Source organism: Pomacea canaliculata, linkage group LG3, assembly GCF_003073045.1.
Source record: "Pomacea canaliculata isolate SZHN2017 linkage group LG3, ASM307304v1, whole genome shotgun sequence".
Taxonomy (NCBI): Eukaryota; Metazoa; Mollusca; class Gastropoda; order Architaenioglossa; family Ampullariidae; genus Pomacea; species Pomacea canaliculata.
The window spans coordinates 11,504,322-11,531,643 of NC_037592.1; the positions used below are offsets into that span (position 1 = coordinate 11,504,322).

A 27,322-nucleotide genomic window follows, 5' to 3' on the forward strand; every position below is an offset into this window, starting at 1 on the left:
AAAGAATGCAAGCATACAACTGTGAACTTGTGTTTCTGAGTGGGTGATGCAAATATATTTTAGTATCCTTGAGTCAGCACATTGTTTATATTTTACATTTAGAATTTGTCTGACTTCTTTAAAAGGAAAATTCAAACCATATTTGGTGAAGTTTTGTTCCTGTTTTGAATTTTTTTTAATTGACCATACAAGATTAATCATCCGGTGTCTTTCTTCTATGCCACATTCATGGGCATTTATGCACTGGGTTTCTTTTTAAATTATTTAAGGGAAGATGCAATAATTCCTCTGTATTTTGTCCCTATCTTTATCATTATTCATTTTGTCTTTGCAGATATTTTGTATCCAGTAAATTTTCTTTAATACTGCAGGGCTCTACATTGCAATTAAGTTGCTAACAAAGGCATCTAAATTATGCTTAGGCAACAAGTTATTTATATGGTCACTAGTGTCTAGTAAAGATTATTTAATTTGTTCTCCTTGGGCTATCGTACAGTTTGGAGTTTTTTAGTAAATTTGTTAAATGTTGTAAGGCTGTTTTATCTGCATGGCTGCTGTTAAAATTATTACATTTCAAGATGTTTTGGCTAGTTGTTACTACTCAGTGGTGACCAAAACCAGCAAAGACTATAAGAGTCTTAGAGCCCAGTGTACTCAAATTATGCATTTCTTCTAAAACTGGAAAATAAATGTATTTTTGTGGTATGGTAACACTGTATGTTTGATACTGATCTGCCTGGTCCTAAGAAAATCCTTTGGTAAACTAATTCTGTGCAGTGATGATAACTGTTTCTAGTCCATGTTCGTAGTCTTAAAATCATGAAAGCATATGGTGCTGTCTCCCACACCTTGTGTGCTCAAAGCACGGAGTCTTTCTATTAAACATGTCATAGAAGTCAACAACAATATGCACACGCTTTTTCCTTCAATTCAGTTCAGATAAAATACGTGTGTACATAATAAATGTGGTTGATATGTTGCAGTTTCTTGATGCAAATTTTGACTTACAGTATATCAGTGGTAAAACATCAGAATACCTAGACCATGCCTGGGTGACTTCAAACAATGAAGAGATATCAAATAAGAAGGTTGTAAAGGCACATGCCTCATTTTAGTTCTTAAATGTGTTGCCATCTGATAATAGGGTATTTATAAAGAGAATCACACTTTTATTTTTAAGAAAGCCCAAGAATTGAAATAGCAAAAAAAGAAACTAAATGAAACATAATAATTTGCCTTTTATCGTTTCAGAATCATACATTTAAAAATGTTTATCTTTTGCCTTTATTATAAGCCTTTGATTTTTTTGTGAAAGTGACACTTGAGGAAAAAAAGATTTCTTTTTGTTCAGTAACTGAAATATTTTGTAACTTAAAGATTGTACATCATATATACAGTAATTATCCACATGTTGTATTCTGTACCTGTTGTGCTTTGTATGTGTTGAGTGACTAGTGGGGAAAATGTAAAATTAAAATTCACGAAAAGTTATAAAGATAACAAAGAACTGTACCTTTGTATATAAAATATATATGTATATATATAAATTGGATTTTTGTACACTTTGCCTTCAATTATACTGGGTGCGTCAGAAGAGTTTACAGTGAATTTGTGTATGTACATTTGAAAGTTTGCACTTGTGTGGGTGGGTGTGAGTGTGGGTGACAGCAAACAATGGAGAAATATGTAAATAATTTCCTGCAAAAAATGCTCCAATGGGACAGCATTGTCATTTGTATATATTTGTTGGTATCATTTAACTTTTAAATGCTTGGCATTTGGTAGCAGTCACAAAGGCTTACATCTCTGGAATGTACAGCTAAACGTTTACATAGGCTGTTTTTTCCCCATACATGGCATTAGATAGTTGTCAAGTAGCTACACCATCGGTATAAGTTAATGGGGTGATAATTACAGAAGTGTAAGGCATGCAGACATAGTATTTATTTGAATGTTTCTTCACACATAACATTACTTTAAAGTCCTAAAATGTGTTGAAAAGTTGAAGGATACACTTAAAAAAATGCAGATTTCTGTCAATTTCTCAATTTAATTTGGATCCCTGGAAGTTGTAATTATGATGTCAACTGCATCTTGATCAAAGGTAAAAAGCATGTGTTTAAAATACAGTCTCTCTGACAGAAGTGTGGTGTTATTTCCCGTTTTTGCAAAAAGTGTCTAACCTAACTGTTTAACTTGATACATCCAAGTGAAAATTACTGGTTTGATTAGACCTTGGATTATCCTGTGTGTCATCAACTTGCTGTATAACCTAAAGAACATACATCAACTTGCAGCCCAAAAAGGATGCATGTACCTAGGTTTATAAGGGTTGTATTAGGTGTTAGTGCATTGAGACTCCGGTTCAATATAAAAACTTGTAAACACTGAACGGAGGTTTTTTTTTAAAGAAATTTTATTGTTTAAATGCTGATATCTATTTCATGGATCTCAGATTTAATCTTAGCTGCAGCATGGAAAAGCTCTGGCAATTGTACGCAAATCTCTTGATATTTTCATTGGCACTACGACATAAGGTTTTTTGTTTGCTTGCCCTGTTTTTGTCCTTACTGTTTGTATAAGATACAACCTGTCAGGTAAGTTTCCCGGAACCCTGCAGCTAGAGGATATCAAGGCAGCTCTTCCTGTGGTGTTATTACTCTCCCTTGACTTACAAATGTGAGCACACTTCTCTCGCTTTTCTTTATATAGGTTTAATTTCTAACTTAAGCCTGAATATATTTTAAGAAATATACAGCATGGTAATATGTAATACTGTACAGAGAACATTTTATTTTTCTCTTTTGCTCTGTGCTTACAGACTATCATACACTAGTTAGCATTTTCAACTATTATTTTTGTCAACTACTAGGACAGCAGAAACAAAGCGATGGGAAGGTTCGTAATCTCATAAGCTTTTCTAATTAAGGGTGAAGATCTGTGGGAACCTGTTAAGCAGCTGTTAAATTTCTAAAAATAGAATCCAAAATAACTTGAAGATAATTTACAGTTTTTGTTCAAGTATTGATCCTTATTTTGTATTCAGCTGCAATTTTTATGACAGAAAAAGGCCAGAACAGGTTGCAAAAATGCAAGACAAAGGTATTGCAAAGATCACATCAAAATTGTGATGCCTCTGATGATACTGTCAAGGTGTGTCTTAAACATTTAGTGGATATAAAGTCCAGTTTACAGATTTCTGTTTGTTTGTTTTAAGTATATTGTTCACCATACTGAAAATACAGATGCTTATTTTTTCAGTGTTTATGCATTTCTATAATTTACCTTTTTTTCAAAAGTACAGTTTAAATTACACATGTCTGATGTTTTGTGCCTAAAATTTTACAGATGATGCATTCATGCTTCATCTTTTTGAGAAAGTCACTTCAAACAACTGACCCCTCTTATGTGATAATAATCATCACAATTATTGTCATCAACACTGTCGTCGGTGAACATATGTATGCAACAATACCAGTGCCTAGACTTGCACAGCTCATTTTGCTTGTGATGCAGTCTGGGATTCAATGCAATTTTCTGGCCATAGTGGAGGTTCTTCATGATAGAACGCACAAATAATTGATGAAATTGAAACAATCCTAAAACATTGATCCCTTTTTATATTTTAGATGATGTCAGTGTTAGGGCAGTATGTCTGTGGTGTCTCATCACTTACAACAGCAACTTCTCTATTGACACCTTAATGTTAAGGGCCTTTAAAACTTTTTTTGTGGGGGGGTGAGGAGGAAGGGATAGGAGGAATCAGCAAATGCTGGGTCTGCTGTTGCATTTATCTTGTCTTTTCAATTTTTTAAAGATTCTATTAAATGGTGGGGAATTGCCACCATCTCCCACCCTTTTTATAGTTGCCAATTAAATTTAGCTCTTTGTGATCAATTAACACCAGTATTGGGTTGTAAATCTTCGTGTATTTTTTTTTTTTCCATTTGCATTTGAAATATTCACAACTTGTGGTTCCAAGACTAAAGTATTCTTGGTAGATGAAGATATTTGTGCTCATCACATCCATTTCATTACTACTGACGTATAATGGCTGAAACCTGAATGGCCTAGATAAATTACAAAAATTTGTGTAATTAGGTGTGTCTCTGTACAGCGTTTGTTGTAATCATTCATTGCTAAAACATGCTGCCTTAGTTATCATTTACAACATTTTTAAATCCTTATCAGTCTGGATTTCATTTGTGAATCTTATATATTAAACACGTAACATGGCTTATAGAAATCGTACTAGTCATAAGATAGGAAGGACCACAAAGCATGTGACATGAATGTTAGTCGCAATATGTTCCTCTGGCAGCCATTTTCCTGTACATTGAACAGTTATTTTCATTAATAGAGACGGTCTATGATTGTCTTTTCTCCCGCCTAGGTGAAGCCTGTAACAGTAACACTGGGACTGTTGCCCTTTGTTGCCTGTCGCTGTAAATTTGGGATACAGAATGTCAATAAACTAATGATGACTTTTAGAGGTATGAGTACTAGTGGTGATCGGTTTAATGTGCGTGAAGGATGCTGTGCATGCGCGCACGAGTGGAACGTGAGTTCAATGTGTGGTTGTACAAGCAGATACAGCACAGCAGTGACCTTCATCTGCGTGTTCTGGTCTACGATTTAAGTGACTGTTTCTGACGACTTCTGCGATGCCGCTGAACGAGAGATGTTGCACTGTATGCTGAAGACACGGTTCTGTTTGTTGTGTGAAATACATTTTAAAAATCCAAATTCGGATGACCAGACAAAAATTAAGACGTGCAGACGAATTAAGTTAAGACGAAGTTATTGTGTGATGAATACGTATCTCTATCCAAAGATCAAACAAACAACATCTTGGCGACTCGACAACAAACGATTGTATTGAGCGGTTCAAATCAGACTCAACATATGAACTGAGAGAGAGAGGGAGATCCTGTAAGAGAAGGGGTCAAAAAGCCGACTTGAAACTGTTTTGGTTCTTGTTCCAGGTAGGAGATACCCACCCGTCAAGACCTGATTATAGTGTCTTCTGTCTGCTCTCCGAGTATCAGTCAAGCAGCTGAAAACTTTCTCCGTCAACAACTACTGACGACCTAACAAGGAGAATTTACAAACGGGAACTCATTTTAGACGCGAAGAAGGCAAAGAAAAGTTTGGTGGCTTTTGGGGAGAAATAAATCATATAAATAAGCGCAAAGTTTTATTTACGAAATCTGCCTCGACACTCATTCGATTTGGTCTTGAACTGTTTAATACTTATTAAAACAGATCCAACTTGCTCTGTTCCTTTGCTGCATCCTTTTACCGCGGACATAAATCTGGCACTTGCTGGGACTGGGCGACAGGCAAGCTGTACTTTGCCGGAAGCAGACGATCGGAAACAGTCCGTGGAGCTCTCCCACAGAAAAAACCATCAATAACGTAAAGCGTCCTTGCCATCGATGTCTCTTGTAGCCTTCGATCGATGCTTTGTGGACATCTCGATTTCAGTTGGGTTGCAAATGGCGTTTGTGTCTCCTTTTCAGGCATAAAAGCGCCCGCAAAGAATCAGGTTCTGAACTGGCCATGTGAGCGCTGTTAAACATGGACGCAGAGACAAGAACGTTCCGAAGTACAGGCTTAGATTTTGATCACGTTACCCACTAATCTATTAATCAATATTTATGTAAACTTGGCGGCGTAGCTCAGGTCTGGGCTGGATTACATGAATGTTCATCATCTCCTCTACTGACATAAGTATTATTTTCACTGGGTGAACGGGATTTACTGACATTTTTATGAGAAAAAGATATTTAAAGCGCTTGTGAAAGCTAGCCCTGGATGCGTCTAGATGTCTCGGGACTAATAATGCGTGATAGCGTATTATCATAGGCAGACACGGATAGAGCACATCCTCTGCTTATATTTATGTACACTTGTGGGTGGGTGGAGGGTGTGAGAGAAAGAGGTTCACTCCCCATTCGACTTCCTGAAGCATAGGGGTGGATGGAGGAAATAGGCTACGTGCAACAGCAAGCTCACCCTTAATGTGGGCATTTGTGGTCACCCCGCTCCCGTTTTCATAGCCCTGAAACCTCTGCGTAGCCTGACGAGACAAAAAAAAAAGTATCGGTGGTCGAAACAAAGCTTGCCGTTTCTCCCTCGTATTGTGATGATGGTTGTGGCACGCTGTCCTTCCTTAATTCCCTCAGATATGGGGAATGTTCCAGAACGTCTGCGGCCTTTAGCATTTAGCTGTCTGCTATCGAACAGGAGGCGTGCAAATGGAAGCCAGTGAACTTTCCGGCGAGAATGCCTTGGAGGAGCACTGTTGTGTCCAAGTTCGTGGTCTGGATGCTAGTGTGCCCCAAAAGCCTGGGTTGTGACCTTAACAGAGAAATGGCCGCAATAGACAGAGGTGAGGGCGAGATCTGAACCAAATTTCGTCACAGGAAGGATAGGGTATCGAAACCTGTGATGGTGTGTGCTGCAAAGATAAAAATTTGAACAAGACAAACATTTTCTAACCACAATGGAGGAGATGGTATACTGGAATCGACCCTTAGAGTTCGTGAGTAAGAGAATTTTGTTAGCCCTGCGCACGCAGTTTTGTTTTTTTTTTTCCTAGGGAGGTGTGAAAATGTTCTTTCTCGGGAACTCCTGCTGTAACAGGTGTGAAATAAGGGCTGAAAAGTCTTCTGGCAGAAGCAGATTTAACGTAGTCCGCTGAATCAAAAGGATGCACTCGTCTCTCCTGGTCGTATCTTCATGTACATTTTCTCTTCAATTGTCTAATGGCAGGTTCTAACCAGAACCTTTTCTAAAGAAAGATATAGTGCATGGTAAGAGAGGGTGGGGGTCCCCTGGGCAAAGATTATTCCAGACATTGAGTTGAAGCCTTTGTTAATGTCATTCCCTCACACGGAAGACATCTGTAAAAGGCGACAATCGATCGGGATAACGCGTGCAGTAAATAGAATCGATAGAAACGAAGCTTAGGGCTGTTTAAATGTTTCAACGGCTGGCTGGTGCATGATAAGCACTCGCACGACAGATGTGGCAGCTGGACCAATACATGGAGCACCCTTTGGGTCACAGCTTACAGTTTTGCATTGAGTGCAGAACGCCTACCCATCGTTTACCTGCCCGCCTGTTCTTCCCTACCCGCGTTCTCTCAGGCTGTCCCAGTGAGGATCACCTGCAAGGTGCAGTGCACACCTGTAACCAGCTTTGAGCATCGCATGACACACCGTACCGGCGGCTGTTGGTAGGACGCCTGAGTTAAGTCATCCTACGTAAAGTCTCTGTTGTCGTACTTGTTACGAGGCCCACGTACTGCAACCGCCAGACGTCGTTCGTTCCTTGCTGTAGCTGGGGAGGCTGAGGCTGGCTGCATGGATGTTCTTTTTTCTGTAAAACTCATTCTGGTCGTATCGCCTTCAAAAACGCGTGCAATAGCGGGCGGCTTTGAAGGAGGAATAGGTTAATATCTACCAGCGGTGAAACACAATTTGTCTGTGAAGTAGGCTAATGTTCGTCTTTATCTGATCTTAATGTGAACCAGACAACTTTAACTGGCAGGACAGCAAACCAAAAACTGAAAAAAAAGTGGTTTTCTGTTGTTTGGGTTAGGGTGGGTGTGGGTGATGTATGGACGGTGGGGGGCAGCACACGCGGAGTAACCCAGCATTCATTTGCGTGAACGGGCGTCGTTCGCAGTTTCTCCGATGAAGCGCCGCAGAGTGACGGAAGCCACCAGCACCAAAAGTCTGCGGCTGGGCTTTCAGAAGTATATACACAGCCAGTACCACGAGGGAAGGGCGCGCAGGCACGCGTTCACACGCATGTGTGCGCGCGCACCACTCGGAGTGGATTGCTTATGACACTGCAGACTGGATGCTGATGTGCCGGACTTGCAGCCACCGACGACAGTAGAAACCTCGACGGCCACAGAAAAAAGAGACGAGAGGCAGGGGATCGACAAGGGGAGGGTCGTCGCGGGCAACCGGAGGCGCCTTCACGGCTGCTGTTGGACTCTGAAAGTCACCTGTCTGTCACGATCTTTCATCGCCTTATCATTCGCACTGGAAGTTGCTGACAGCGCATGGGAGAAGAGACAACACACAACGAGGGCTGAAGTCACGTGACGTTTAGAGCTACAGGACTGGCATTGCGACCCTGAACCGTGCTTTTTTGGAGACTGAACAGCACACTGAACAGTCGTCCCGACGTTACTGCGACAACAGTGTATCGTTAAGTAAACGGTAATGTAACGACCTATGGATTGGAAGTTTATCTGTTTTTGTTAATTTTTCCGTTTGTGCGTCAGTGTTCGTATCTTCATCCACGGTTTATGCTTGACACGCCCACTTTATTACCCAGCTGTGGAGGTTTTCATGTGCAGCTGCACGCAAGCCAACTGTCTGTTCACAGCTGTTTACCTCCGCAGCCGTTGTTTCGAAGCTCTTGCAAGGCCGTGCACAACCTCCATATAAACTTTAACGACCTGCACTGCTGCGTGTTTGCCACGAAAGCTTGTCTTTCTTGCGAGCGTTTACTCTTCCCTCCCACGCCAACCCCTCTTCTTCCGTGCACAACAAACACAACTACGCCAACCGGTGACCGGTCCGAACACGGCGTGAGCTGTTGACATGCTTCTCTCGACCCAGGTTCTTGTCTGATGCTCCTTCTGACATCCTGTCTGACTTCCTCTTTCTCTCACCACACGGTCTGGCTACAGTTGGACGAACAACTCCCTCGGTGACACGAGCGTTCCGTTCTCCTTCACACAGGAGCGGCGAGGAAGAACAGAAGACGGCGGAAGAAATCGAAAGCAGTCTGGAGAAAACATGCTGAGACAACGAATCGTGAACAGTCAATACCTCACGCGACCACCACTGCAGTGAGGACCGGCGGCGGGGGTGGGGCTGTCCCACAAAAAAAAAAAAAAAATTGTGGAGGTCGATCACATTCGCACCAGTCCCTGTTGCAGCGTTACGCAGCACAGACTTTCATTCAGCTGCACGGAGACCGCCGCCGCCGCCGCGGGGGTGGAAGGACCTGAAGGCAAGAGGAAGGAGGGAAGAGGTTAGAGCGGCCAAGAGCCAAAAGGGGAGGACGGAAATTCCACGCCGACGACCGGCCTCGTCCGATGCACTGTTTGTTAGTTGGCGACAGGGCTGACGGTCAAGACGATAATAGCCAGACGGCCGACAGTTGACCCAGCTTCAGTCTATCGTGCCGGGAGTCGGTGGGATTGTTTTTCCCTTTCTCTGTCATTTCTTCTTCCGAAGTGTCTTCTCCAACAGTGTGTACCGTCTACAGCTCCTTTGTTATGCTCGAGTCAGGGATAACCACAACAGGAGATGAAATTAAAAGCAGTCTTCCTCGCCTTGCTGTGACAGGGAACCGTGTCGCTCGCTGCACTCTCAACCTTTAACCTCGCTGTCATTTTCTGAAATCGCCGCACTCTGGCTTTATCATCTCCGATACCACGAGGCCAATTCGAGACTGTTTGACCTACTGTGTTACACGCGTAATGCACTGTTGAAAGTCATCCCAGCGGCAGAACAGTTTTTGAGCGGCCTGACCGAGAGAGAGAGAGGGTCACCCACCTCCTACCCCGGGGAATCTCATTGCGGCGCGCGTGACAGCTCCCGGGTGACGCTGCGTCGTGCTGTGGCATGTGCTTTTGGAGGCACAAACCGACACGGTCAGAAACCGGCGTCGTCAAAGCGTGAAGACTGAGAGTTCGACCAGCCAGCCAGCCAGCCACCCAGCTAATTCTGCCGCTGTGCCGCACGGCGAAAAACCTGCAAGGCGTAACCGCAGGCGATAAATACAGGTAGACAAAAACTAACTGTTCCCTTTGGAGGGGAGAAGGGAACCATCCAGCGATATGCCGGGGGGGCCGACCTGCCCCCTCCTACCTTTAGCGGTCTAGGTAGACTGTTAGCGCAGCGGCTCAAAGGATTTTCCCACACCCTGTATTTAGTTCGTGCTGACACAGTCGCTCGGGCCTCCCGTTTCAGTCTTGACACCTGGCGATTGCTGTGATGCACGCAGACGGTCGTGTCGTGGGACGCGAGACACCTTCGTGGGACATGCTTCACTGAATTAAAACAGTCGCACTCACCCTTCCACCCACGTGGCAGAAGCAGAGGGAGGTGTGTTCTCGGACGTAGTGTGTGTGTGTCGTCCACACAAGTGATCGAGCAAGCGGGCCCAGCCGAGGATAACTACATACCTGGGTGTGTGTGTGCCATGTCGGGGTACCATGTGATGGTCGTACTGTCAGTGCTGCTCACCCTCTCCAAAGGTAAGTTGAACTGTTATTTTTTTCTTATCCATTCTCCGTTCCCCTCCCCACCCGTTTCGTACCGTCTTGTTTTGCTGTGCTGCGTCACTCACTGCACAGGTGCACAGAAGGTCATTCACACCGACGTCTGCATGGCGCTCTCACACTCTCGACATGTTTCTAACTTTCCTCTCGTTTGAGCGTTTTTATACCACATCCTGACTTTCATCCCAGTTCATTCCCTCGTTCAGGTACCCGCAGTTTGCATGTTATCTACCCGTACTTTGTATATCCCCCGTCATCTCTCTGCAATGTTATATGTCATCTACTCTCAGTTGATATATCACCTTCATCTACCCGTATGCCCCGCTATCAACTCCGTCATTTACCCGCACATCCCATGTTCCATCATCTACCCCGTCATCTATCCACAGTTTGCACGTAACGGTGATCAATCTACCTGTAACTGTTAAATCCATTCATGTACCCGCAGTTGCGGTCTTCTTTTTTTTTCTCTCTCTCAAATTGGTATTCGTAGAAGGCTGCAGCGCGCGCCGTGCGGCTCCAGAAATAAGCCTCATTATTCAAATCAATAAAATATTAAAGGCGCCGACACCGCGCGGGGTGAGTGGTTCATGGCGCTGTACGAGTCAGGAGATTAGGAAGGCGACCCCGGCACACAAGCCTCCATTGTCGGGAAGCGGCCATGAACTCCACCCACAGTCGCGAGCTGCAGTAACAAGATGTAGTGGACACATTCCGCGCATGTTCCTCTCTTGTTTCGGGCACGTGGCCTGACCTCTGCCTCCTCACCTGTTTAGAAAGTGTGTGCGTGTGTTCTGTATCTGTGTGCATGTGTGTGTGTGTGAGTCAAGTTCTTATCGCGTGGACGTGCTGTCATGCACACACGTCATCCTGAAGTGGGACAAAATGTTATCAACTGTCTAACATCTCTCTGTCAAGCATGACACAATGTTTATTTTAAGCAGTCCGACATCTGTGTAGTGTGACAAAATGTTTAGTCGAATTCTCGGTGCTTTTCATGGCCACTACTTTAATATCAATTATTATTATGATAATTATTATTATTATCTCGACCACAACTTCCTTAACCTTTTCCTGGGCGTTGGGTCTTTAAAAATCGAAATGATAAATGACTGCGCGTTCTTCTCTCTTCTCGCCGAGCCTCGTTGGAATTAAGCATTCTTTCTTCACCAAGCAAGACTTTGAAGGAAGAAGCAACTGATCGATTTTCAATCATCTCTGGTTCATGTGAGGACGACTTAGCGCTGAAGGGCGGAGAAGGATGGGCAAGGGTGGGAAGATAATTTAAGGAACTTCATAAGAAGGCTTTTTGTTTTAAAGGAATTCCATGTCTTGCCACAGGCTCTGTCTTATATCACTGGCATATGCACATGATCTTTTGATCAACTTCAGCAGTTCTCCGCTTCATCGAGATGATTGTTTATTATATCCATGCTATCCCCACTTAAAATTTCGGAGATAAGCTATCAAGATGCACTATGAGTATAAAGATGCATGTAACTGCAGTTAGGGAAGCTCTTCCGTTGGCAATCTTTCTCCCTCCACCCCTACACACTCTCTCTCTTCGACTTGAACATGATGAGCATGCCAAAAAGTGTGAAGTTTTTAAAAAGAAAACAAACTGCTAAAGGAAGTGAAGAAAATTAAAAGGCAGGTTGTATCGCTGATCTGGTGTAGAGTTATTCCCTGTAAAAAATGCTTCCAAGCATCCACTTCCGCAGGCATTTTGCTTCCTCTCTGCACTCAGCCCCTGACAAAAGCTGTTGACTGCTGCCTGCAGGAGTTTGTGTCGCATGTGGGTGGCCTGGCGAGTGCAAACAAAGACACTGTGCACCTCAAACACTTTAAAAATGTTCAGCATCAGCTTATGGTGAAGGCGGGTAATTGGTGGCTTGTGGGGTGGGGAACAGGGTGTGTGTGGCTCTCAAATGCACAACACACTTCTAATGTTAAACACTTTTAGGCCTTAAATCTGTTTAAGATAATCAGTTTTGTAACGAAGCAATGCACAACACAATTTTCGAGTAAAAAAATTTTAAGCTAAAATTCTTTAAAATAACTTTACACTTTTTAAGCCAGTTTTCGTTTCCGGCAGCACACTTTTTCATATGCTACTTGTGCGTGGAATAAATTAGCAGGTATAAAAAGCATCGAAGCGATTTGTGCAAAGAAGTTCTAAATTTGCTTCTTTAAAACAGGTAAGTTTCAGAAACATGTTGTGCAACCCTCAGAAAGTATGAAGATCTGTGCTAGTAACCGTGGTAGTTCTCAAGCAACTGAAATTCGTTTTTGTATTTCTCCCTGGCGACTGGTGGTCCCATGAGGGAATCACGAGAACCTGTAGCTTGGCCCTGACACCAAACACCTACAGGGCTCAAGTTTTGTCCTGTTTGCTTCAGCACCATCCTCCTCTTGTGCAAACAGTATTCCTGAAATCTTACCCAATTCTTTGTAGCGAGTCTGCAAGGCACAAGCCAAGGGTTAGAGAAAGACAGGCAGATGTATCGACACACGCACACACACAGTTTTCGCATGCACATGGGAGTTCTGTCATCCACAGACACACACATCTATGAAAATCCACAGTGAAGTGACGGAGAAAGTCTCAGGGGAAAAGAGATACTACAGTCTACATCCTATCATGTGACTAAACACATTTTCTCTCACTCGCACATACACGTGCATGCGTGTGAAAAAACTCCCTTCGGTTAATTGCTTTAATTGCTCTGTTTTTGAGAAGGCAGCACGTGTATATACAGTAGAGCCATATTTTATGGCTGGGATGTCCGTAATACAAGGTCTTTTCAAGTCTGCGGGTGCAATGATATATCATGAAAGGGGTTTGTTGGCTGATTGTTTTTGGCCAGCTTCACTTTGAGGTGATTTTGCTCTATGAGTAGGAGAGGGAGCGGGGAGGGAAAACAGAGTAGCCTCTCCACTGCACTATGACAAGCGAGTGTTTTTACACTACCGGACGCCCGAGAGGGTAACTGTATATAAAGTCTTAAAGTTCGCGATGTATGTACAAATCCACTGCTCATAAACGCATTGTGTGCGATATGCGATTTCAGGAACAAGAGAGGGGGAAAGAAATTGGGAATAAAGTCACGTGAGCGTGTCCATCAAAGACTTTTGATCATCGCGATTTTGCCATGAAGACGTGCCACTGTCGACACAGAACTTTCCATGATTCTTTCAACCGAAAGTATGAACACACCATATTTGTCGTGTAGACGTTGACAAAGGAACGCATATGCGTTATTTGACGTCCAGATGTAGTCATAGAACGCACGCGCATTTTCAGACGTCCAGATGGTGTAGGGCAACGAGTGCTCATACGTCTGACGATGTGAGAAGTAAGCACGAGCACAGATTATTTGAGGCACACTCTAGTCGGCTGTGTCTGAAACAGGAGAAAATGAAGAGATGGATAGAATATTCCTGGAGTTCCTTTCCCACAGCGTGTCGGCAAGTTTGTACGGGTCGCTGCCAACCGACATGAGCTCGTGCCGGCTGTGTGGCCTCCTTAACGTATCTCCTGATTTTCATTGCCGGCTGCGAGTTCGGGTGGTTGCGACACGCCCACCTACGTTTGTGTACCTGTCTGGCAGTCGGGAGATGGACACCGGAGATAAAGCGGCTTCTCTTGTCAGAATCCGGTCGGAAGCACTGGGTTCGGTGCGAGAACCCACACACATGCACACGCGCGTGCAGAATGCCTTGACATTTTGCTGATTCAGAAGGGAATTATTTACATTGGGTTCCGGACAAGGACGCGAATTTACCGTTTCTAACAGACTGCTGACTCAGGTTGTACGATCCACCTAGTCTCAGCGTTGGTGCAAGGTTCGAAGCACTTCTAGTTTGTTTGTTATATGAAAACTGTAAACACACACACATGCGCACGATCTTTCTCTATCTTTGTTCTTAGTAACTTTTAGTTAATTATAATGTTTAACTATAAACTTCGATCTGTCTTGAAAAAAAATTAAGGGCTCATATTTATGAAAACACTTGCCCTACCTGAGGTGAGTAGATTGAAGGTAGAAACTCAAACGCTGTACTCATGGACTTACCCAAATCGGCTTTTAAACCGAAACTGAACTTTGTAGTCAATTGTGCCTTGAGTTTTCTCCGCTGGTCAGTTGTTTCCAAATGAAAATAAATTCTTTTTTAAGGGGATCTTATGCTTTGCTGAAGGAACATTATTTGCTCAGAATGAATTAATTCGACTTTCTATAAATAACACCCCTTTTCGGGAATTCCCGCTATGCCGGGGTTGAGGTAACCTCACCTTCTCAGTAGCATGGCTCGGGTTTTGCCTGCCAGGGTAACTTGTCCAACTGGCAAGAGTATTATGTGTTGACCCTTCAGGAGATGAGAAGTCAACCACGACAACCCTTCATTAAGAGAATGGGTCGTTAGGATTACGAGATGCAGTGTCAGTTCTAGTACATCGTCGCTGGTACAAAGCACTTCATGGGCTGTAGGTATGAGCTAGAGATATGTCACTATCTTCAGGATTACTATACCCTTTGACCAGTACCTACAGCGTGGTTAGCCGTCTGCAGACGTATTTAGGGACCGTGCATATGATCGGGTACCTCTGAATTACCCGTCTGCGCCTGTCTTCAGTTACAATATCATGCACGGACCTTTGCTCCATGAGTAATCCCGAGGTAACCTTACCTGTGCTTCGTAATTACGGCCCCATAGCTGCTGGTGGCGAGAAAGGCTATATCATTTTTTCCCTAAATCCAAAGCACGGCAAGCAACTCATAAACTGACGAAAAGGACATGAACAGATGCAGAACTGGATATGGACACTATACAGAAATGGATTTGACACCATACAAAAGTAATCTTGACAGCTTGTAGAAGTCGACATGATAAGGTACAGAAAATGATCATGATTACATACTAGGTTGAGACAGAATGCACCGCCAGACTGGGAACCTAGTTCCAGGCGATCATTATACAGGTTATATCGACCTCACGGAGCGCGATCACCAGAGTTTCTCTGTGCGCACCCCTGTCTGGTGCTGGCGCCAAGTTAAAGAAATAGAAGGTAATAATAACACGACTCCTGATAAGATAGAGTGAAGCAAATATACGCAGTCAGTTCTAATGAAATCGAGGAGGGGCTCAGCGCCCTCTGTCTGGTGAGATAGCCTTAGCTCTAATGTTGAGTCGGAGAGCCTCACTGAGTCAGCCATATGTTTGTAGATTAGAAGAGGAAATGAAGAGAAAGGCGAATGAACCAAACTCACACCTGTGTGCAGAATCCAGTGCATCAAGACCACATATACGTCCCCATGTCTCCTCCTCTTTTTTTAACCTGCCCACCGACAAATTGTTTTTCTTTCCGTTGACTGTTTTCCCCTAACACTTAAATTTTTTTATGTTAATTTAAATTTAAAAATGGGAACTCAAGGAAAAAAGTATAAATCGGTATCTAGACCCCGCGGACATGAAAACTTTATGTTTCTTTATCTCAAGACACATTTGCCACGACTTTATAACTACGGCTACAGGGGTCTACTGTATATTGCTTTATAATTTTGGAAGCAACACGCTTGTCCTTGAGTTTCCCAGGGCTCCATAACTACTTGCCCCAAATGTGTGTAGAGTCGGGGTAGGGGTGGGGATTGGTGTTTTACGCTTGGCGAGCAACTACTGCTATATCACGGCAAAGTAGCCAGCCCTGTTAACAGATGTGAAAACTGGACTGTACTGGTGACAGGCATTAGCCGTTGCACCACCGGACTCCTCGCAACCCCCACCCCAGATGTGTGGAGAAGAGTCGTTTGTCTTCATTCGTGTCTTTGTGTTGACTTGCGTGCTCTCGCTCAGCCTCACGCACCTCTCGTGCACATGCACTAGCCACCACCACCACCACCTTCTACTCACGCAGAACTATTCCCTAGTGTGGAAGGTGCACGCAATCCCATCGCAAGTAATTACTCGACAGCAGTGGAGGATGCGAGAAGGAGGGGAGAGGAGGATAAAACTGTACCGAACTGCACTTTATTGTTTAGGTCATTGGGTCATCACACGGAGGGAAGAAAAAGTCTACGTAAAGCAACATTAAAGAAAAATTATAGTTAAGTAACAACAAGTCATGACATAAAACATATTTCGCTCTCTGAAGAGAATAAAACATAAATAAAGAGAGAGTGAAAGAAAGTTGTGCTTGATGCTATCTTGAGGCCATCGCGCTATAAAAGCACTCAGCTACATACCACGATGGAAAAAACTGCATAGCTGTGTGACAGCTTAAAAAAACCAAAATGATGAAACGTGGCGGATGTTAGCCGGCATAAAAATTAAAAAAAAATAAAACAGAAGCCAGTAGAAATAGAAAAAGTGTGTGTGAGGAGTCTCTACACCAGTTCATCAGTACAAAACACGAGGCAGTCCACGATGGAAATGCTATGGAAAGATCACAGAGACTGAATTAATTTTCCTGTTTTCCTGTATCAAATCGAATGCACGTGTAGCATTATTATACAACTATTCAAAACGCACGAAGACGTTAAACTTGGCTGTTAACTCATGAAACAAAATAATAACGAGAAATAACTATAAACAATTTTTTAAATTATTTCTTTATTCTAGCGTAGCTAAGGTGATGAGGACATTTGTTACAGGTTAGCTGCACAGAGCTCACAGCATCCTCTGTATCAACTGGCAGGGTGTTCTGATTCATTAGTTGGAGCGACTGCATTGGATATGCAACGATGCCAGTCATTTCGTCTGCCCGTGCTGCCATCTCGTTTGTGGCTGTTAGCTACCAGTCACCAAAAAACAAAGCAAAAACAAAACAAACAAACAAACAAACAAAAAAAACCCAGCAAATGAGTACCAGACATAACTGCTGTTCGACAGGCTTGCAAGAGTAATAAGTGCACTGGAGATGTTTCTATCGCCCTTTGGTGAAAACCTTTTTCTTTAATGAAACCCAGTAACGATCAGCGTCAACTGTAAAGGCATGGGTTGATGACATAATGCTCACAGTTTTAAAATATCAACGAGGAGTTCACGCAGTTATTCAGTTATTTCCTCAGGGCTGGAAAACACGTTTATACGGCGAGACACACAGTCTCAGGAGACTCCACCCTGCACGCGGCTGCCTTTGAAAAAAGTGGAAACGAGGTCAGGGACACGGAAAAAAACGCTGCAAAATCGGGGTTTGCTGCGGTGACCCTAAGTGCAGACTGGTTTTTGTCATGAAGCCAAACGACTTTAAAAAAGCAATGTTTTGATGCATGTGACGACCTGTCTGGGGAGAGAAAGAACCTGTATGTACCATCTGTAACGACAGCACGATCCGCTGAAAATTCCGTTTGTCAATTTTAAAGTAGACAAAGTAACCCGGACTGTACATTTTAAATATTTATACAGTCTGAAGACTGAGAATTATGTGAATAGGTGGACTGGTGCTCGTTAGAAAGAAGGAAGACACGCTTGTGGTACAAGAAGATCGCTCACATATTCATAAGCTGAGGAAGCTGCTTGAAGCGGAATTAATGTGCATAGGCAGGCTGTCACACATAGACACATACGGCCATCAACATGCACAGATACACAGACGTGCATACAGGAGAATGAGCTAATGAATGTGGATTGTAGGACAATCAATAAACATGTCACAGGAAGTACAGGACAATAAGCATTGTGAAGAGCTCGCTGGCGTTTGTCAATTCTATTTGCAGCAACTGAGAAATTCTGAAATAAAGGCAACCCTTTACTACGCTAAGGAAATAGTAAATATTTCAGTAGCTGTATACTTTTTCAGTCTGTATTATTGTTAGTCTGTATATTCTCTGGAAATGTTAATTGAAAAGGAGTGGCGCTGGCGGAGATAATCCTGTTTCATTTTGTTCATGGACGTATATAAACGTGATACAAGTCCCTGGTTTAGACTTTAGATAATGTCAGAGCGATTAGACTGACATCAAATAATAAGAATCCGTAAAATTATGTATAATAAAGAAACTTCATGACAGTATTTGTTTTCAATTTTCGTTCTCTCTTGTAGACTATAATTTTAAGCTGTGACACTATTTGAAACATTATTAGAGATCGCAAAGAAGAAGCCATGATATATATGGCAAGCATGCATCGTTTGAAATACAAGTGATTTATTTTTTTACAAAATACACCGACAAGTTGAAACACGTGTGCGGAGTTGTTTTGACATGGTTTTATGAAGTATTTGTGGAGGTAGACATAATAGTGTGTGTGTTCTATACAACTAGCTCCATAGCCGGTTGGGCGGTCCGATGGCGCAACGGTGAGCACCTGTCACCAATACAATGGGAACTGGCGGTCCTGGGTTTAGGTCCCATCTCGGGCTCGCTGTTCTTTCTCTGCAGGTGGCTTCTGTTAACAGGGCTGGCTCGGCGTGAAACACTGATTGCCCAACACCCGCCCCACAACACACACACCCTTCCATAGCTGGTTCACCAAATTTCAGAAGTTTGCATGGAGGTCCAAAGGCTACCCTTGAAACTGCTGATGTTGGAAATATTAATAGTGTTTTGTTGTTGTTGTTGTTGTTTGTTTAGTTCCCTGATAATGAACAACATTGTTTCTTTCGTCTGCGAGCAATGAAGTTGCCACCATGAATAAATATCAGTGAAGTGTACTGCAGTTTATAGTGAGTGCACTAGACAGACAGGCGACAGCAGTGTTGCTGTCAAGTCACGTGATTAATGAGCAAAAACTCACAAAATCGTGGGAATTGAGCAGACATGAGGACGACCAGAGACAAGGTAGACAGGAAGACATCAAGCAAGCACAGCCAGGGAAGACGACCACAGAGAAGGAAAGCAGACGGGAAGACGGGGAGACCGTGAAATGGCAAGAAGCATCCCTCGTCGGGTGTCGAAACCCGTTATGTCACCACCACAGGGAAAACATTATGTGATGTGACGTATTGCTAACGGAAGAGGGGGATGGGAAATCATGACCACATCATCTGGCAGAAGGGAGCAGGTGATGATAGCTATCGTGTTTTGTCTGTGTTAACACACGCCTCCCACGGGCCACTTAACGGCGGGGTTGGTTGTTGACATGGAAAACGACAGCAGCCAGCAGACGATCTCCTGAGATGGCAGATAAGCTAGCTTATATCATGCTTGCTCAACATTTTTCTTACATTAATTTCTTTTCTTTTTATTCCGTCGTTTTCTGTGGGATTTTTTTTTTCTTCAGATTTCTTATGCTTGTTGGTTTGGTTATCAGATGCTGACTGGCTGGGTAGGAAATCCCGGCAGCAGAGAGATAAAGCATTTCTTCTACCTGGAGATGCGCTGGTGAGCGGAAATGCTGCAAGATAGCAGCCTTTGTTTATCAGTCTCAGAGTGGATAAACAGAGACTATTGAGTTTCAGAAATTTAACACTTCCCCCGACTTCTCCTTCCTTCCTGCTCAGACCGTGCAATTGTGTTTTCTTCTTAAACAGTCGAAGCTTATTTATTTATATCTTGGAGTCTCGGGTGTAGTGCCCACCTCGTAATGTGAATGACATTTCACAGTGGGTAAACCACTTGGGATGATTTGTAAGGTCAGATCACTTCAAGATAACTTTATCTTGCCTTTATTGTCACGACAAATACATAAATAAAAGTTTGCACCTGAAGTAGACAAACTAGAGTGGGCGTCACTTGAAAACATAAGAAATAGTAAACAGTGGAAATTGTTCTCAGCCTGTTGTGAAGTTGTAAGATTAAGACAAGAAAAAAAATCAAGTGCTCGAATGCTAACTTAAAAGACAGGTGCTCCCCAAAATAAATTGACCTTAGATGAATATTGGCTTACAAAATAACCGTTAATTACATTCTTGCTAGTTTGTTTGTCTTTCTCACTAAACCGTATGCATATGCGTTGTCGACCTGGAACTGCAAATCGATAAGTTCTCATATAATGATTGAGGTGGTTACAATCTTAATTTTTCGCTCGAGATTTTCACGTGGCACTGATGTTTGATAAAGTCGTTTAAAAAAAAATTGTGGACAAGGGACAGGAAGAAGTCAGCAAAACCAGTATTTCATCTTGGTAACTAGGATCTTTCCTTTTTTAAGAATCGTAGTCAAAACGAGACAGGTAGATAGTCAGGAGGCTTACACAAACAAACTGCACGAGAAAGAAATCTCAGAACCAGCCACCGAGCCAGTTGATAGGTCAGGTCCTCACCAAGGCGCTCAAAATACAACCTTGCCTGTTTCAAAAGCAGAAATCCCAAGGACCTGCCAGGAACACCATTTTTTTTAACCCCACATGATTATTGTGTGCCTAGCTGTTCAAAAATGTCGGTCCCACCACTGTACCTAGCAAGAAGTTGGTCTTATTTGCACTCAGTAAGGGGTAGCCTGACTCCCTGCTTGCTAACTGGAGTCTGTATACTTCATCTTCATCTTCTGAAACTCCCAATTCGTATGTTCATTGACTTTATCTCTGATATTATTAGATTGACCTGCTCCTGAGAGCTCACACCATGGTTTTGATGGGATTCCGTGTACAGTACATGAGTAATTTACCGCCCGCACTGCAAACATGTCTTTGCTGACAGGCGTGGGGATGCTGTGTTATCAGTGGGGTGGCCTAGTGGGTTAACGAATTGTTTGGGGCAGAGAGGAGCTCATATTGCTTTTTTATATTAGTCCTTGAAATTTTTGTTTTATTACTATTCGTAAAAATTTTATTAATCTAGAAACAGTTTCTGGGAAACGCAGAAGGGACACTTGATGATAGTATCAGCCTGGAAAATGCAGTGGCACACCACGGAAATATTTAGTTCAATATTTCCGTTCTCTAACAATGACAGGCTGTTTAAATCCTCTTGTTCTGACTCATTTTGTCATCTTTGACGAGCCAACAACTTCACAATGTCACTGAAAGATGCGATATTTGTATCTGCTGTTGTTTAGCTGATCACGTGACTTGTAGTTTGTGGTATGGTCAGTTGGGTTTTTAGAGGGTACGCTAAAGACTGGGTTTGTGAAAGCGGGTGGAGCTGTTAACACCAAGCGAGAAATGAGAGAGAGAAGTAATTTCACACCGGTTTTTTTTTTTTTTATTCTTCGTGCGTCTAAATGTTCACAATATTTATCTCAGAAGCAAATATTGTTATAAACGCACATAAATTAGCTTTTACTCATCGCACAAACGCATGCACGCACACACACGCACACTTTCTCTCAGACATCATTACGAGCAATAGTCGATGTGGAAAAAGCCCCAAAGACCCCATTGCAGGCGACTGGATGCGAACCTGGCCAGACGAGGCCGCGCTAGACTTGATCGCGCAGGCGCTGCGTCAGAGAGGTCACCGACACACGATTGCGCGTGCGTCAACTATTGGATTGCGCGTGCGTCAACTATTGATCTGACGACCTCGACGTCAGCAGCCGAGGTCAGACGAAGAGTTGTTGAGCTTTGATCTGCTCCAACCTTTATGCTCCTTGAGTGTTGGGGTCGTTTGTCTCCCCGCCGGGAGACCCGGCAAGAAAATGGTCTGCCGACTGGAATAGTGAGCTAGCGAGGGTTGTAGGGTTAGAATCGATTACTGCCGCTGGGTGTGTGTATTACTGTGTGTGTGTGTGTGTGTATTATTTGTGTGTGTGTGTGTGTGTTTTATTGTGTCCACAAGTATTAAAGGCTCGCGTTTTTCATTTGTGTTGCTGAAATGTAGACAGAAAAACGTCCACCACTATCTGTCCAAAACAAATTTTGGGCGAGAGGCGAGGGTGGCGACATAAAGAGAGTATATCATCGATAACTATCATCTATAATCATCTATAATCAAGAACTCAAGAAGAAGTGTCTTGTTTCGGAAGTTATAGGGCAATGTCTAGACACCGTGGTCATGCATCAGGGTATCTTTCCCACCGCTTTATAACTACAGCTCCATGGGTAAAAGGACACCTTCAGGGTTTGGAATCCATGACGCCTGTCCTTGAGCAACAACTGTTTTGTAACTACTGCCCTACACGCAAACTAACGATCCATGGCTGTGTGAGGACAAACAGGTGAACATCTAGAGTACCACAGAGATGAAATTAATAATCGGACAGTACGTCGGATCACACTTTAATAAGAACGCCTTCTTCTGGACGCTTCTTCAGCAAACAAGCTTTACTTCACACAGCAACATGTGCACAGAGTATGTATTCGCAACCATAAAAAACTTTCCTTAAAAAAACCTTGAGATTACTGCAATCTAGCTGCTGCCTTGATGTGAGGTTAAAGATGTGTTTCTTTCTTAGGAAAGTGGAAAGTGTCTTGTTTGTCGACCAGCAAAAGGTCGTTAAATGCCGTTGGCATTCAGCGTAAATATGTTTTGTTTGTAGATTTCACTTGTAGGTTGGAGCAATTGTCGAAGCTTACCGTCCCCTGTTTTACATCTCTTTTTCTCTATTTTTAACAGTCCAGAGAGAGAGAGAGAAAGTCGCTTATACGTTCATAATATGAACACAAACATTTCATCAAAAAATTAGCCAAGAATGAAATACAGAAGTCGCAGTTGTCTCTTCTAACTCGAGCTAACTCGGAAATGTAACCTCTAGTTGTCTTTATCTAAGGACGAAAAAAAAATTGAAGGAAAACAAAGAATTAAGAAAAAAATTACAATTAACAAAAGAGACGAGAACGAGACCGATTGACCCGGAAGATGAAAGCGACAGTCTCGACCTCGTCATCACGTGACCTTTTCTTTCACAAGGGGAAGAGCTGGCTGGGCTCACATTCCAGAAGCTTCGGAAGTGTAACGCCGACCTTTGTAGAAGTGTTTGTTTGAAAAGATAGATGACTTCAGAGGCTGAAAAGGTAGTCTGGAGCGGAGAGATGTCTGCCCATTGTACAGACCACAACATGGAGGCGAGTGTGTGCTGCGGTGATAAGGTTAGCCACGCCCTTCACTGGCAGACGAGCAGGTCGTGACCTCGTGCTCAGTCTCGGGAGATAGTTCGTGTGCGGATGGCATTATGGAAGTTGGAGGCACAATCCATTCGCTTAATTTAAAAAAATATGTATAATAATATGGCTACCTTGCTGACAGTGAACGAGGTTCACATTCGTGTCTCTCAGTGCCTTTGAGGGAGCGACTGGTTCCTACGCCATTAACATGACAGTGTCATCGCGGACAACCTTTTGTCCCATGTCACACAAATCACTGTGTCGTCAGATAAATGTTAATTTTCAAAAAGAATAATTGCATTTTCTTTCTTGCCTTTTCTCTTTCATTTGTGCCTCCTGTTTTATTTACACATGCCCTAGCCATCTTCTTTTCGTTATGATTTGTGCTATCTTTGTGCAGCTGGTTCTTATGGCGATTGATGATTGTTCTTGGCCAGAATACCTTGAAGACTTTCATCAGATATTTGGTTTGGAAGGCCTGAGTGTTTTGTTGATATATTCCAGCGTTCAAGTACTGTTAATTCCTCTTGAATTTTGTTTTCAGTTCAGTTTGCAGACAAATTCTCACACGGTTAATATTTTTATATCAGATATTTGTCTTTGACTTCAGCAACAGCATCAACATGACTGGTCGAATGATTCCTGGCACCTTGGAGAATTCTTATTCAGAAAAAAATCACTCGACCACAGCTCTAAATATTTGCAAAACCTGTCTGCGCCAGAGGAGCATTTTCTCAACGAAGGTGTCTTGACCACTGTTTCTGCTGTTCTCCACCATCACTGGCATCACGACAGAGGTTAAGAGATTCGTCTGTGTTTGAACCCATCTTATCAACATTGCAAATGTTGGCGCGTGGTTTATTCCTTGTGGATTCCTTCCGTGTTGGACAGCTCACAGGAACTGTTGCGTCTGCCTCACCCGCTTTCATCGACTGCGTGTGTGAAAGAGAGAGAGAGATCTGAGATGCCCTGAACTATGTACAAAAAATGATAAACTTTGCACAAACTTCCTTCCTCCAACGATAAGAACTTTAAATGCTTTGCGTGTATGTTACTCTTTACAGTCTCTTTCTCTACCTGTTAACAAATCGGCAGTGGGAACGGTGGAAGTATAAAGCATCACCACTAACTTCAGCACCAGTGCTTACTTCAGTACTAGCCCTAACAGTAACAGTAGATTACCATGATAAGGAAATGTTTATATCTTCCACAGAAGGTTGATCCCCTCTTCACCTCCCCCATACCCGACCCAGTTGTAGATGTGATGATAATAGTGCAGCTCATTCATTTTGTGTGTGTGTTGTTGGCTGTTGTTAATGAGACGAAGCAAAAGAGTCGAAATTGTTAACTATGGGTACACGTAGTATGATTGAAAACAGTCTGCTCTTCTCTAACGACTCGGAGGGAGAAGTCAATGATTTAAAAGCTGGGTGGCAGACACGCCTACATTTTAAAATAAAATTCAGATTTTTTTTGTAAAGAAAACAATCACGAGAAACATAAACCATTGCTGCATCTTCCTGGTGTGAAATATTTAAGTCAGTGTAACAGAAGCCCGGAGGCGCTTCTTTGAAATGCGGCAACTGGCATCTGGCAACGCCCTTGGGGTTCACGTGAGTGGCAGGCCTCACGCCGCGCGGTGTATGCTGGGATGGCGATCACGTTACGACGACGTAAAGAAAACGGGAGCAGTGCGTGCTGTCTCGTTCTTCATCGTAGTACAGCGATACACATCCTGCGCAGCAATTTATATATCGGGGATGTAAAGGTTAAGAGTCAAGGTAGACCTTTCATACGTTGTCGAGCTGCAGAAAACCATTCAGAAAATCGAGGATGGAAGCAACCGTCCAACAGAGATGGCGGCAAAATTGTATGAAAATAGCAACAGCCACAGAATTGTGTGGAAACAATGAATAACAGAAACTGCGTTAAAATTGTGTGGAAACGACTGTCCAACGGAAATAGCGCCCTCTGCCTTCTGGTTCAAAAGCATTTCGTGTATCTAACCGTTTGGTTTGTTTGCTTATTTTTTTTTGGTTACTTGAAGCCATTGTCAAGTCAGTCGTGGAGACAAATGTCGCCGTCATGACAATTTTTCGGTGTTTGGTCTTATTTATTTTTAGAGCTCTGTGTGTGTCTCTATCTACCTTTACTTTCGGAGAGTTCTGAAGGACGTGTCCCAGTGCTTGTTCTTTGGCTGAAGACGTAGGACATGGTGACATATGGTGATGGTTCCAGCCTCATCTTCTTGCACATATTTGCAGAGTCACTTAAGATGCTGGTATGAATCCCTTGATGGTGTGGGTCACACTGGTCTCTTTCTCTTAGAAGGTTATACTTGTCGAGCGACTACGTCAAGACTTTTTTTTTTTTTTTAAAATTTGAAATTTATGCATATCTGGGTTTTAAGATGAGGTTCGGTACAGCAATATTAATGGGTGTGTCTTTTGGAATCTACATGCATAGCTTGCGCTCCCTGGTAAGTTCATGCGTCCTCGAGAAATGACAAATAGTAAGAAGGAATGGAAAAAACATTATCCCCACCTCACCCCATCTCTCCCAGTATACAAAACGATCCTTTGAGTTGCGGGGGTGGAGAGCAAAGGAGGGCATTGACATATATACCGTGTTGCATCATGCACATACCGATCTCACTAATACATCATATTCCACCCTCGGTTGAAAACTACTCATGCCGGCTGTTTATTTACGGCTGCTATCAGAGAACTTCTCCTAAACACGGAAAAGCTATCAGCAAACAGGCGAGTCTGTTTATAATAATAATTAAAAAATTTCAACAGGTCAGAAATGTTGAGGTTACAAATTTATGCTGCGTTAAGTGATCGCATCAATAAAACAGCCAAGGAACTTAATTTTCGTGCAGAAACAAGCGGGGAAGTTGAGTGGGTGGATGAGGGAGTGAAATGAACTGTTTATTTGACAGGTTGGCGAAAGACACAGAACTTTCCTCACCAACGGAGAGGATGGCAGCAGTGAAGGGCGATGGAGTGAGTCGGTGACTGATGGAGTGAATAAATAATTGAGTGAATGTGTGAGACGATGTGGAGGCTACTCTGTGCCGCTCTCTGCCTCAAAGACTGCCACACGGTGCACCACCGAGGTGCCCTTGCCCCTTGTACTTACTCGCGAGGTCTGCAGCGCAGCAGGGAACCTGGTCTGTGGACTTGGCTGCTGATGGTTATCGAGCTCAAAGACAAGCTCGGGCTCCGTGAAGTGAGTCTCGGGTTGCCAGAACATTGGCAGAGATACGACAAACCGTCCGCGCCACCAGCGCGCGCCTCAACGCCTTCTGTACTGACCCAGTGCTGCATTTTCAACTAGACCAGTGGTTCTTAACCTTGTTTGAGGTACCAACCACAAGTTTCATATGCACATTCACCGAACCCTTCTTTAGTGTCATCACGAATTGCGGGTGTGTCTTGACCTCCGTGGCGGAGGCTCCATCGAACCCCTGAGACCGACTCACCGAACCCCTAGGGTTCGATCGAACCTCGGTTAAGAACCACTGAACTAGAACAATAAAATAAAAAAACTGATTTCCTTTAGAGGCAGCAGTCAAAGCGGATTAAAAAATTTTGTCGAAAGCTGTGTGTGGGATGGGAGGAGGCGAAAGACAATTAAGAAATGGAAACTGAAGGTGTCCTATATAAAAAATTTAGGAGACAAGAATACAAAATCTCACAAATATATTTCGTGTATTTAGAATGATTATAAACTCTTTTGAAGTTACTTTTTCTCATTTTTTTCCCTTCACGGATGTGCTTCAATGTTTTTCACGATCACAAGCCAGCGTTTTTTCAAATAATGGTTAATTAACGGTTATCTTTCGTTAGAGCATTAATGCTATTTCTGTTTTAGACATGATTGTAAGAGAAAGGATGGGTAGAGACACGTACCATGATGTGTGTGGGGTGGGCAGGAGATATGAGTCTGTCTCGTATTGATCTCGCCTGCTGTCGGCGAGAGGCTTATCGGCCCGGTCGTCTGTCTGGGTTTATTTTCTCTCCGTGTGTAGAGAGCTCGTGGACCAGGAGCAGTGTGAACACTGTGAGCAGCCTCAGG

The 27,322-nt window shown here is 43.1% G+C and overlaps 1 protein-coding gene across 1 annotated transcript in view; it reads left to right on the top strand.

The window, feature by feature from the left end:
- The first annotated feature begins 7,616 nt into the window (after nucleotides 1-7,616).
- Nucleotides 7,617-27,322, top strand: part of LOC112559475 — a 40,825-nt gene continuing 21,119 nt past the window's right edge. The window contains exon 1 of the mRNA XM_025230766.1: nucleotides 7,617-10,294. Within this exon, the coding sequence (XP_025086551.1) occupies nucleotides 10,240-10,294 (55 nt within the window). The 5' untranslated portion in view covers nucleotides 7,617-10,239. The remainder of the gene's footprint in view (nucleotides 10,295-27,322) is intronic.